Below are 13055 nucleotides of genomic sequence, written 5' to 3'. Positions count from 1 at the left end.
AGTAAGCTACAGTCCCCATATCCAGAGAGAGACCTTGGCAAAACCATCTCAAAATCCAGTACAGAGACAAGGACAGTGGAGTAGTTTCCATGTTCACTGAAAAGTCTGCATGGCATCCACAAGCCCACCTTTGGCATTCTGTACCTGCAATGTATTAGCATATGCCATTCTAGAGAACACTTTAAGGAAATAGCATTTGCATGGAAAACATCCAAATACAGGAAATTGATAGCAAATGTCAAGTTTCTCAGAAAGAAATGTGGTGAACTTTCAGAGAGGCTCACAAATTTTATGTGACTTTGTTTAATCAATAAGCAACCAAAGAGGGCAAATCTGTTGTTAAGAAGATAAGAAAACACTACAAGATCTTCACCGACAGCTGTTCCTTATCTGGCTGATATGGTACTTAGGTTTGATGAGCTTAATTAAAAATAATGAAAACTACCTTTTTAAAGGTTAAAGTGCCTTTTTTCCCATTTTCTTGTTTTTCATCTACTGAAATATTGGGGAGCCATAAGACACAAACACTCCACCAGACTTCACCTAACCAGCAGCAGGTTAGCACAATATAATGACTTGAAGGTCACAGGCTAATTAAGGCAGGTGTTTTGCCATGGCCTTGAATAGTCCAAAGTCTTTAGATAAAAGTATTAACATTTTCCAATAAATATATTCCGCAATAAATTTGTTAATGTTTGGTTTCTCTCTAAGGATCACCCATTTAAGTATTTGAAGGCTGCAATCCTCTAACTGCATGTGATAATAAGTCCTACTAACTTATTGGGAATTACTTTTAAATAAAAATATTTATAGTTTGTCATATGTGCCCAGACACAAGGACAGCAATGTACTGATCCATCTAATTAACTAAACTAAATAAGCCGTTATACAACAGGCTGTTTTAGAATAAAACAGATATGAATATATTGGGATCTAAATTAATTCCTCCATATTACACAAGTATTTAGCCACCTCCATATTTGTGTGAAATATTTATCTGAGGTTGCCTGTGGCTTTCAGTGTCGGTAATTGAGGCAAAGTCCTAAAGCTATTCCATTAAAAAAAGGGGGGACTCTCTAGAACAGTTCTCTCCAACCTTTCTGTCTTGGCAGACAGGAGGAAGCAGTGTGTGATGACCCAGGGCACGGCACAGGGGCAACATAGTCAGCTGGCAGTTCAAACCACCCGTTTATTGCTCCAAATGTTCCCCAAATGTTCCCATGTTCCTGGCAAGTCCAGAAAAAGTAATGATACACATACACACAAACTCACCTCTGGCTGCAAGTAGTTTCAAAAGTTTTTTGGATTAGAACAGCAATTTACTCAAGGCCAAGTAGATAACAAAGAAAGGAACATACATCCAAATCTAACCAGTCAGTGGAAATACAAGCTTACCTGAGTAGTTTCAGAAGAGAAGCCAAAATTCAGACTGAGGTTTGGAGCACCAAATCAAGTCCAATGGTCAGTCCAATGGTCAGAGTTTCAGGGCTTACAAGTAGAAATAACAAGAGATCAGAGTGTTGTTTCCAACGTCGGCAATGGCACACAAACCTCCAATAATTCAGCATTGTTCCTGACAAATGCCCCTCCCCACAGCGTCTCCTTAAGTCTTAGTCCCCAGGTGTGTCTTTGTAGAGGGGCAGGCCTCTCCTCCCGAGTAGTCTGGCCTGCCTGCATTGTTCCCTCCTTCTCTCCACTCTCCGTGCTCTAGGATCAGGAGGGGTAGCCCTTGCTCATCGCCTGAGCTCTGTCTCTCATGCTCATCCTGCCCCTGTTCCTCCCTGCCTTCAAGTGTCCCAATCCTGAAAGGCCCTGGCCTGCCTTGGCCTGCTCCTCCCCTTCTGTCTCTGTCGGCTTCAGTTCCAGCTCATCTTCCTCAGCAGATTCAGGCTCCGAGGGGGGCATGACACAGTGGCAGCAGCAGCGAGGGGGAGAGGAGATGGTTTTGTGCACATACACGTGCACCACTTTCATAGATGAAGCTTTGCACGCTCACCCACCACTTGGGTGGCTCAGTTCCGAATGGGCTATGGCCTGACTTTGGGCCATAGACACTTGATCTTTGTGGCTATTTTGAGTTGCACCTACTGTAAACACACTGGCTAAGGGTCATAAAAAGTGATAAAGGTGGATATGGCCACATGTCCTTTAGAAGGAAAAGAAAAGTTTAAAATCCAGAAGGTGAGAAGGGAAATGACAGAGGAGGATTGAAAAGCAGAGCATTTATTTGTCCTGCCAGAAAGGATCAGTGAATCTGCCATATCATATGCACACTGCAGATGCAGATTTTTTAGAAGGCCTGCTTTGAAGAAAAATATTGTTCATCTAATACAAAAAAGACTGGAAGGTAATTTTTTTTAATGGGAGAAAATTCCACAAACTCATGATTTCTGTACTTATTTCATCAAACTCCAAATCCATGCAGTATTTCCAGGAGGCAGCATCCAACATATTATTTAAAAATGGAGAATAAGAAAAGATTTTATTCAGCACTTACAACACAATTGTTTTCTGAAGTGATCAAAGAGTAGCTATTGAATGTGATTGAAAACTGATTATGGGATTACTCCAAATCATATGCTGAATTCCAAATTGTAGGGCAATTCTTGGCACAGAAATATCTTCCTAGTTGAAGACCTATCTAATCAAGTTTAGTTTTGGTACAACTTGATTGCATATAACATTATATATAAACCATAGAATAAGAGTGCATGCTCTTTTCCACCCTTCATTTTTTTGAGAAATTATTTCCCTTCCCCTAATTAATCATACCTTCACATCATATGCCTTAACACAAACCAGAGTTAACACAAAGAGAACTTCCCTCATAAATAAGAGATTGAAACTGCAGTTTTTAGTATATATAAAAATATGGGTTGTATATCCAGCTTCAGGTTTCATCACACATAGACACATATTTCTCAGGAGATTTTTAATTTTCAAGAGTTAACAGTGAAGCAAAGGAATGCAAACAATGCAAAGACTTGCCTGCTTGGTTTTACAACCAGTGTGCACGAAAATCCTCCAACTTCGATCCAAGTTTTAAAGAACCAGGCCAAGGTTGTCATCCACTCCAAAGGTCAGGGGTTCATGGATAGAATCCATACCCAGGAGTAACATACGAACCAGAAGTCAGATGGCAGGCATTTTTTCTAGCAAAAAGAACATGTTCAGAGCTGTTTCATATATAAGGCTGTAGCCAGCTGTCACTAATTAGAAGGTTTACTCCTTTGCTTGTCAAGGAGCCTCATAGACCTTCATTGTTCTGCTCTCCTCTTTATTCATTTTGTACGGGTACTGTGGAGTCTTTATGCCATCCTCATTTGATTTTTCCAGCTGCTCAGGTGGTACCTCTGTTTGATTAGTCTTATAGGATTCCTGGCTTTGTCCTTCTTGAGACTGGCATTTCACAATCTATTGGAAGAGCTTCTTCAGCATCAGATTCAGACTCAGAATCTGAGTCTTGAACCTGGACCATGACAGTTATGAGTAATTAACATTACTGATACAAATACAATCGAATATCACGATTAGAATATTAAAGGAAGAAATTGCACAGGTAGAAGATCATGGAAAGAACACACAACCTTATAAGTAATTCATAATCTTATGATACTTATTAAGAGATTGGCAGCTATAGGAGAATTAAAACTAATATCAAAACTGCACATTCTGTTGATGTCACCAGAAAGGACACTGTGGTTCTTAACCTTTTCAAAGAAATGAGCAGTAGTTCTCTGTCCGTAAAAAGTTGTTTATTCCTGGTTTAACCCTTATATGACTCCAACCACTAGATATTCTGAAATTCTATTTTCGGAATTTGAACTGACTTAAAGAGGTAATTCTATATTATCTTTAATTCTGAAACAAAGAATTATAGCAATAGCACTTAAACTTATATGCCGCTTCATAGTGCTTTATAGTACTATGAATCAACATATTGTCCCCAACAATCTGGGTCCTCATTTTACTGACATCGGAAGATGGAAGGCTGAGTCAACCTTGTGCCAATGAGAATTGAACTGCTGGCATTTGGCAGAATTAGCCTGCAATACTGCATTCTAACCACTGCAGCACTGCGCCAACCCCTAGAAAGCTTGACAACAGACAAAGCCATTTCCATCCATTGTCCTTCACCATATTTACCTGAAATTGGTAGAATGGCATGGCTGAGACAGAATCAATCAAAGTCTTTTTACAGAGCTACATATGTTAGGAATCAACAGCATTAAGTCTCTCAAATGCATTAGCAAAATATGTGGTGAAGCTTATACCACTTTAAAAATAATACATTCAGAGATGGTTTCATGATATATTACTTAATACAATATATCAGTGCAATATTAAGTTTGACTCCTGATAATTATGTGGACATATCCATGTTGATTTCTTGGCAATAATGCAAGTTATTTGCAATTGACATTTTTAAGGATTTTTTTTTTAAACTTGCCAATCTTCAATTTAGCTTTCTATCTAGGCCTAGCCAAACCTCACACACTCAAGGTGTTTTTTTTTTTAAATAGCCAAAGTTCACTAACTGCCTTCCATTTGCTCCAATAATAATTCAGTACATTCAGACAAATTGAACTAAAATACAATGATGTTGAATTGTAGCTTGACTCAAGCTACATACACAGATAAGTCAAGGAAACAATATGTAAAGATTGCAGTAAAAGTGGCATTTAAGCAAGTTTAGCTTAAATTTTTCAGAGACTGAATGAGCACGTATGCATTCTTGCACTTTATGCTCTTCATACACAAGGTGGTCTTGTCAGCATCACTTTCAAAAATTAAAGCCTCAGTTCTAAACATGAGGCTATAATGAAAATCTGCTTGAATTACTCACATTTGGATCATCATCACAGTATTTGGAATAAAGGTCATTATCAGCCAAAATAATTTTGTTTAATATTTAATTAAGACTAGTGGGTATATCCTAATATTATTACAGGCTTGTAATAACCTCTCTTTCTCTCTGTGTGTATCTATTTTGTTCTGATACTTTGAAGTATAAAGCATAATTGTGATTTGGTTGCAATATAGCTCAACATCAAACTCAACCATTTGAAGAGCTCTTTGTGAAACATAAGAATTTACTCCAGGGGCTCCCTGAAAGCTAACGTTTATGTACTTAAAACATTTGAATCCCATTTTTTCGCCAGAAAGACTCCAGAACAGCCTACAGATCAATAACGGCAGTCTCTGTCCTCTGGTTTGAAGTCTAAAACAGAACAGCATAAAACAAAGAAAAGCAAAGGGGAGGGAGGGAGGATAGGAAAGAGTGAAATCAGAAAATACAGGCATATTTCTGTAGTGTACAAGCTGTACCTTTCAACTCATTTTTGTTGAGGATCCAGGGTGATCTCCCTGACTGACAAATAACTCTAATGTGGCCAGATGTTTTTGTCTTACAGCATGGAGGCATTATGATCTTCATAAGAGATTATTCTAGAGTGATACATGCTTGAAATCATATCGTCTCATGAGTATAATATGTTAAAATGATTGAATTACAGTTTGTCACAGATCACTAGATTCCTTCACCCACCTGTCTAATATTTTTTTAACCCAGGAGTCTGTGCAAAAATATAGTGTACTGTATACAGTATTGCCAGCCTGGAAAAAAAAAATAGAGTTTTTTTCCCATTCAATTTGCTAGCAGTTAAATGCCACTTCAGTCAATGCTTCTCGGTGGTTATTCAGCCTAGTTGCTTCAGTAAAATGTGATAATGCAAATATATGAGCTAAACATTGTTTAAAGTTTCAAGTATTAAGTATCAAGTATTATCCATGTAGCAGAGCCAGTTTAGTGTAGTAGTTAAGCACCAGCCTAGAAAATGTGAGACCATGAATTCCAGTATTTTCTGAGGCATAAAGCCCATTGGGTGACCTTGGACCAATCACTTTCTTGGCCCTAGGAAGGAGGCAATAACAGACCATTTTTTTAAAAAAAAATGCCAGTGAAATTGCAGGGACTAGTCCAGGCAGTTGCCAGGAATCAAAAACTGATTTGAAGATACAAAAATACCTTGAATTATAGACATGAGAACCCCTCAAAAAGTAATGAACATAAACTCCTTTGAATCTCAAACTTCAGCAGTCTAATAGTTGCAAAGGAAATCTAGTCTTATGAATTCTTGGATTTAGAACCTAATATCTTGAAGCTTATAATTTGGGGCTAGGATTTACTCTTTCATTGGTACTATATCAGGTAATTGACTAATATTGGTATTTGCTCATTTGTTATTCTTTAGCAATAGCACTTAGACTTATATGCGACTCCATAGTGCTTTACAGCATGCTCTGAATGGTTTACGTCAGCATATTGCCCCCCGACAATTTGAGTCATCATTTTACCCACCTCACAATGATGGAAGGCTGAGTAAACCTCAAGCCCTGTCTGTGGGCAGAGTTTGCCTGAGTACTGCATTCTAAACACTGTGCCACCAGGACTCCACCATTCTTTGGTGGGAAAGCAAATGTTTTACCTACTAAGACATAGGGGAAAACTGGTATTCATTTGGGATTACTAAAGTCTCTTTTTTCATGCCATAAAAAACACTGCCTTCGCTCCCCCATGCAACTTTAAGTAACAGCCAAATGTCTTTATCAGGACAAAGAAAAATTTGAAGGGTATGCCAGCTAAGAAACATCAAGTCCTAAAGTACAGTGTAGTAAGGAAGCAGTGAAAAGTAAAAACAAAAAGAAAAAACAGATGGAATTTTAGAGCACTCCAGTCAATACTGAGTAGGCAGAATTGTATCCAAGGAGTTGAATTGTTGAACACCCAACTCATTAAATGTTGTCATGATATTATTGCCAACCAGGTTATGCTGTATAAGAATTATGCTTCCTTGGATCCTGGAATATAATTTTATTGGAAAAGAGGTAGGAAGGTAATCAAGATCCATTTGCTATATTAATGATGGAGACTAGGCAAAGAGTAGATCTGATTATTTGCCCAGATTTACTGCCTGGAATTCACCCAGTACCCTCACTTCTTCCTTGCAGAGCTTAAAATTCTGGTAAATAAAGGTTTTAAGCTATCTGTTATTTGGTCTCCTACATTTTTACATCTGTTGAGCAACAAATTAGATACAGAAACCAGTATTAAGTAGTGTTGTATAGCTACAGCTATCATATTCTTTTCAACAATGCATATATTCCTAACACTAAGTCAAGCATTTTGGAAAGCACATACATAATGAAGTTTGTGGCTTCTTGATTTTGTTCTTAAAACATCTTTTCCATATAAATCTTGACCCCACGTTCAATCTAGAACGCTTAAAAGCTCCTATTGTCATCTCAATTTACTCTTGAAAGAGAGATAAATGAGATGGCAGTTACATAAAGGAATATCATTAGTAGTCTGTTCATCACGTTCTAAAAATATACAATATTCCAATATCACAATATTGCACTATATTTTATCCAGAATATTTTGCCATTTTTCCCCAGTAATAGTAGTAGTACAGCAAATATTTGGTCTCATAAAAAACAAGAGGGGAAAAGTGCCATTTTGAAGTGTCTCAGCTTCTAAAACCAATGTTTTAATGTGCAACACTCATTAAACCTTGAGGGAGTCCAGTTCTTCAATCCAAATTGAAATATAGGTTGTTGATAATGTTTCAGGGACTTTGGGTCTCCTTGAAAAAGACATGCATTTGGAATAGTGAAGGTTAAACAGAGATTAAGCTTTAAAACTAATTTATGATTGGAAAGAAATGGGGCTGTGAGGTAGGGAATTTTGAGAATATGATTTTGGAATTTTCAGAAATCCAGGAAAGATCTTTTTTAACTAGTATGTCTTTAGCTATGTTTCTTATAAAATGGGCAGGAGAGATACTGCAATATTATCTGCAAGGAAGAACAACATTTTGTAACATGAATAAATATATTATGTATAATATATTATCTTGTGTACCATAACAAGGGGTGTTTTGTATATATTTTATCTCAAAGCTTTCAATTGCAGGTAAAATCTTTTACCAGACAAGTTTGAATCATGGTGAATTAGTGGGCATATCTGTTATTTTCTTGGTAACGATATGGTAATGATGTTACCTTCACTGATCTTTTTTTTTTTTTAATGGAATTTTCTGATGATCATCCATCAAAGAGATAACTGTATGTAATCTTTTTTCAAAGCATTCCTGAAGTATGGAGACAACTGTATCCTATATAAAGTTTTGCTTATACCACCATAATGTACATGGTTGAAAGCAATGTGACTGCGTGCATATGCACATCCAAGAATCCTACTATGAAGGCTGTCAAAGCAGCTGAATCAATCCTTCAAGGAATTTCCCTTTCAATGCTTCAAGGAAAAGTTATTCTCCTATTATAGAGGATTAGTGTTTATTTTTGTTGTTGGGTGCTTATACACTTGAGTGATAATATTTTGTTATAGACACTCCAGGAAACTGATGGTTGAAGTAAGATTACAAGTAAGAACTTTTAAGATTGTACCTCATTCTCTTAATCATTGCACTTTAGAAAGTGTTTTTCATTTAGTCTGAATGAATCATGTCAGACAGTTTTTCAATATACTTGCCTTCAAAGTGATTAAAAATAGCTTAATTCTATTACTTTGATCTACCTCTCGCTATGTATTCATTAATTTCATGTTTACTTTACAGATCCTCTCTCTATTGGCTAAATCGCATCCAGTCCTTCCTTTACTGCAATGAAAATGGCCTGCTGGGCAGCTTTTCTGAAGAGACTCATTCATGTACGTGCCCGAATGACCAGCTTGCTTGCCTTGGCTCCCTACCATGTAGTGTGGGGGAAGGTTCTGCCTGCCTGACATGTGCGCCCGACAATCGTACCCGCTGTGGGACCTGCAATACTGGATACATGCTGAGCCAAGGGATTTGCAAGCCTGAAGTAGCAGATTCCACAGAACATTACATTGGGTTTGAGACTGACCTCCAGGATTTGGAGATGAAGTATTTATTGCAGAAAGCGGACCGCCGGATTGAGGTCCATGCCATCTTCATCAGCAATGACATGCGTCTCAATAGCTGGTTTGACCCATCCTGGCGCAAACGGATGCTTCTCACCCTAAAGAGCAACAAGTATAAATCTAGCCTGGTCCATATGATATTGGGAATCTCTCTTCAAATTTGCCTCACGAAGAACAGCACCTTGGAGCCTGTCCTGGCTGTTTACATCAACCCCTTTGGAGGCAGCCACTCTGAGAGTTGGTTTATGCCTGTCAATGAAAACAATTTTCCAGACTGGGAGCGGACTAAACTGGACTTACCACTTCAGTGTTATAACTGGACGCTGACTCTAGGCAACAAGTGGAAGACGTTTTTTGAAACAGTCCACATCTACTTGAGGAGTCGTATAAAATCAAATGGTCCCAATGGCAATGATAGCATCTATTATGAACCCCTGGAGTTTATTGATCCCTCCCGAAACCTGGGCTATATGAAAATCAACAGCATCCAAGTGTTTGGCTACAGCATGCACTTTGACCCGGAAGCAATCCGAGATTTGATTTTGCAACTGGACTACCCCTACACTCAGGGATCCCAGGACAGTGCACTCTTACAGCTACTAGAGATACGGGACCGTGTAAATAAACTTTCTCCTCCTGGTCAGCGTCGTCTAGATCTTTTCTCATGCCTACTGCGTCATAGACTCAAACTTTCTACCAGTGAAGTGATGAGGATTCAATCGGCTTTGCAGACCTTCAATGCCAAATTGCCAAACACAGTGGATTATGACACAACCAAATTATGTAGTTAACCATAAGTGTGAAGCACAACAGAAAACAAACAAATCATGGAGGCGTTTTTACAGTGCTTTTGTGGAACAGTTTATGTCTGGAAGAGTAAATTTAAATTGTCTTTTCAATATCTGTCTTATATCAGTCAATAACGTTGGATGGCAATTTACACCCATGAACTTGCTGACAAATGAATATATTATATCTGCAATTTTTTTTGGCTTTGTTTTATGAATGAAAATAAATACTGACACCTGTCTAGAAGACATTCTACTTTTTACAATAAATTTCATTTGTAATTTTATATGTTCCGTGGCAATGCTTTTGTGCATTACATCCTCTAGAGGGAACATAAAAGGATACCAATAAAATTTTGTAGCTGAACAGTTATTAAAAAGAAATGCTGTGGGATTCATTTTTTTCCCTTTCCAGAAGTGAATAACATCTTTGATACTATAATGTGTGACCAGAAAGTTGGGTAGAGGAGACAGAGGAATACCAATCAAAACCAAACTTAAAAGCAACTTAATATAAGATTCTTCGGTAACTCTTGAGTCATAAATCTGAGTGTTCCTGTCAAAGCAAAATGTCATTTCTTATTGATGACTTACTTGTACCTAAACCTGCTGACATGGAAGCACCATGCTTTTTCAGGATGTTGTACTGTGCCATACAAACAGTAAATCTCTAGTGGCCACATTTTCTGTTTTAGACAAGATAGAGCTCTGCAAACCATCTAGTATGGTTTAAAAGAAAAGTGAATACAGGAAATGTGTCCAATCCCAGGGGTCTCAGACAAGAACATCAAGCCAATGTGTAAGAGGCACTTATATCAACAACCATACACAAATGCCATGTTGCACCCGAAGTGAACTGTTTGTCTGTCTATCTATCCATCCATCCATCTGACATACAGCATAGATATAGATATAGATGATGTATATATATATATATATATATATGACATACATATATATGACATACATATATATGACATACATACATACATACATACATACATACATACATACATACATATATATCCTTTTCACTTTAAAATTCCCACCAAACACTGAAAAATGCTTTTCTCATAGATTTCACCCACATGCTGTGTTGCTGTTGTTGTTGTTTTTTTAAAACAAGTTTTATTGTTTTTTTCATTTTACAAACAAGTGCTTAAGAAACAGCGTGGTGGCAGGGCAGTCAATTGTCCACAAAACAAAGTCATATTCATAAAGTTCAAATTAAGTCATTAAAAAACTCCTCTTTTTTCCCTCTAATGACATATTATATTCAAATTGATATATTACAATACAACTAAATCAATCATAGCAATCCTCAATAATCTTTCGTCTAAACAAATGTCTTGCTGTTTGATCCCGTTATTATATATAGATCTTTAACTAGGAGAAGCTCTTTCTTCCTGTTAAAAAAGGCTTTCAGGCAATTTGTTATTGATCATTTCAGATTCAAGCTCTACTTGAAAATATAACTCAAACCTGATAAATATCAGCAGATATGTCCAAAACAACCACTCATTATTGGGTCAGAGCCTCCCCCGTTCTCCACTGCCCTTTTTTTTTTTAGAATGACTGTAACTTAATCTAAGAGGATTGCTAAATATGCGAGTATAGCAATCTTAACTCTCTTGTTCAAATATAGTTTATTGTGCGCATTCAAGAAATTGCATGTAGAAGCCCTTTTCAGATCTCCCAGTTGAATGTAGGGTGGTTAGTGGCTCAGCAAAGGAAACTAAACATTTAGCAATACCTCCTGATCTGTGACCTCAACTTCAACACTCTTCTTAAACACACTTTCATTAGACTTTATTTTTCCCTTTCCCTTTCACATTAATACTAATGTTTTAGGTTCAGATTACAAATGATATAAAATGGAAGAGAGAGAGAGAAAGAGAAAGAAAGAAAGAAAGAAAGAAGAAAGAAAAAGAAAGAAAGAAAAAGAAAGAAAGAAAAAAAGAAAAGAAAAGGGAGGGAGGGAAGGAGGGAGGGAGGGAGGGAGGGAGGGAAGAAATAGGCTTCACTTTTACTTCCTCTTTTCCATGCTAAGTTCATGTCTAAAGTAGGTTCTTCAAGTGGTTGTTCATTTTTATTGTTTAACTGCCATGTGTGAGGTACCAATCTTTGTTAATTCCCCCTGAACTGAAGATTACCTACTTTGTAAATCAGTCACATTTTATCTTACCCCATACTTAATACAAAGTGAAGACTTCAGCCAAAGACCTAAAAGGACAATATAAAATTAAGTTCAAAGCACATGAGACCAGTCATGCTCAATCATCTCTACATTCAAATTTGAATTGCCACAAAGGTGATTTAATATGCGGCAATGGCTATAATGGCATGTAGCTGCAACAATATATTGTTTTTAAAGTGCACTGTTAAAGGTTACTGCATACACACACGCCTAGACTCAAATGTTTATTCAGAAGTCTATCACAGCAAGTTTTAGACAAGCTGATCTTGGAAAAGCTTGGCAGCATTGGACCTCACTGATCTTATTGATTTGGAGATTGTCAAATGTTCCAGGACTGTGGATAAGACAGGGAAGATTGAAAACATCCTGAAGGAAAGTAACATCAAACTCTTTTTATACTGTGGCAAGAAAACAAAATGGGCCTGTCCTTCCAGTTATTAGGGATGGAACATGAAACAAGAGAGTTTTTGCTTTATTATGTGATCAGGATTGGCATGCCACTAGGTTTAACCAGATGGTAGAAAGCATGCTGAGGGCCTCATCAGTCAGGGTATTAAGGCTGGCAGGGTCCAGAGGAAGAGCCTTCTCTACTGTTGCACCTGCCCTCTGGAATATCTCCGTGATATTTTTAGCTGGGTTGATTTTATAGCATTGTACTGATACTATTATAAATTATACATGTTTTATCTTTTAATACTGTAAGCCGCCCAGAGTTACCATGTGGAAAGATGGGCATGTAATTAAGTTTACAAATACATACATACATATAGTACATATACATGCATGCATAAATAGTAGTGCCACTTCAGCTATCTGGCTGGATAAGGGCCACATTAGGCTCTGTGTGACATGTTCAAGATTTCATACCAAGTGTTCATACCAAGGGCTCTGAACACAAAGGTGCCTGATGGGGGTTGTTTTAAGAGATGAAATATGTGCTTTAGGTATCTGCAGAACATAAGTTTCCCATTTAGGTCCATAAGTCTCCCAATTTTTAAAAAATGAGGAAAAAGACTAAATACACACACACACACACACACACACACACACATATGGAGCAGAAAAAGCAGAAAAAAATCAATTTGTTGGATACAATCAAAGCCCT

At 37.3% G+C, this 13055-nt stretch overlaps 1 protein-coding gene across 2 annotated transcripts in view; it reads left to right on the top strand.

The window, feature by feature from the left end:
* LOC107290644 (BMP/retinoic acid-inducible neural-specific protein 3) overlaps positions 1 to 9756 on the top strand; it is a 232587-nt gene extending 222831 nt beyond the window's left edge. For both annotated transcript variants that reach the window (XM_015819544.1, XM_015819545.1), the window contains one exon: positions 8640 to 9756. In XM_015819544.1, the coding sequence (XP_015675030.1) occupies positions 8640 to 9756 (1117 nt within the window). The remainder of the gene's footprint in view (positions 1 to 8639) is intronic.
* The last annotated feature ends 3299 nt before the right edge of the window (positions 9757 to 13055 follow it).

The sequence above is a fragment of the Protobothrops mucrosquamatus genome, unplaced genomic scaffold (assembly GCF_001527695.2).
Source record: "Protobothrops mucrosquamatus isolate PMUCROS unplaced genomic scaffold, P.Mucros_1.0 scaffold943, whole genome shotgun sequence".
Lineage (NCBI taxonomy): Eukaryota > Metazoa > Chordata > Lepidosauria > Squamata > Viperidae > Protobothrops > Protobothrops mucrosquamatus.
The sequence above is the reverse complement of the archived record's forward strand: the minus strand, read 5'-3'. Positions and strand labels throughout refer to the sequence as shown.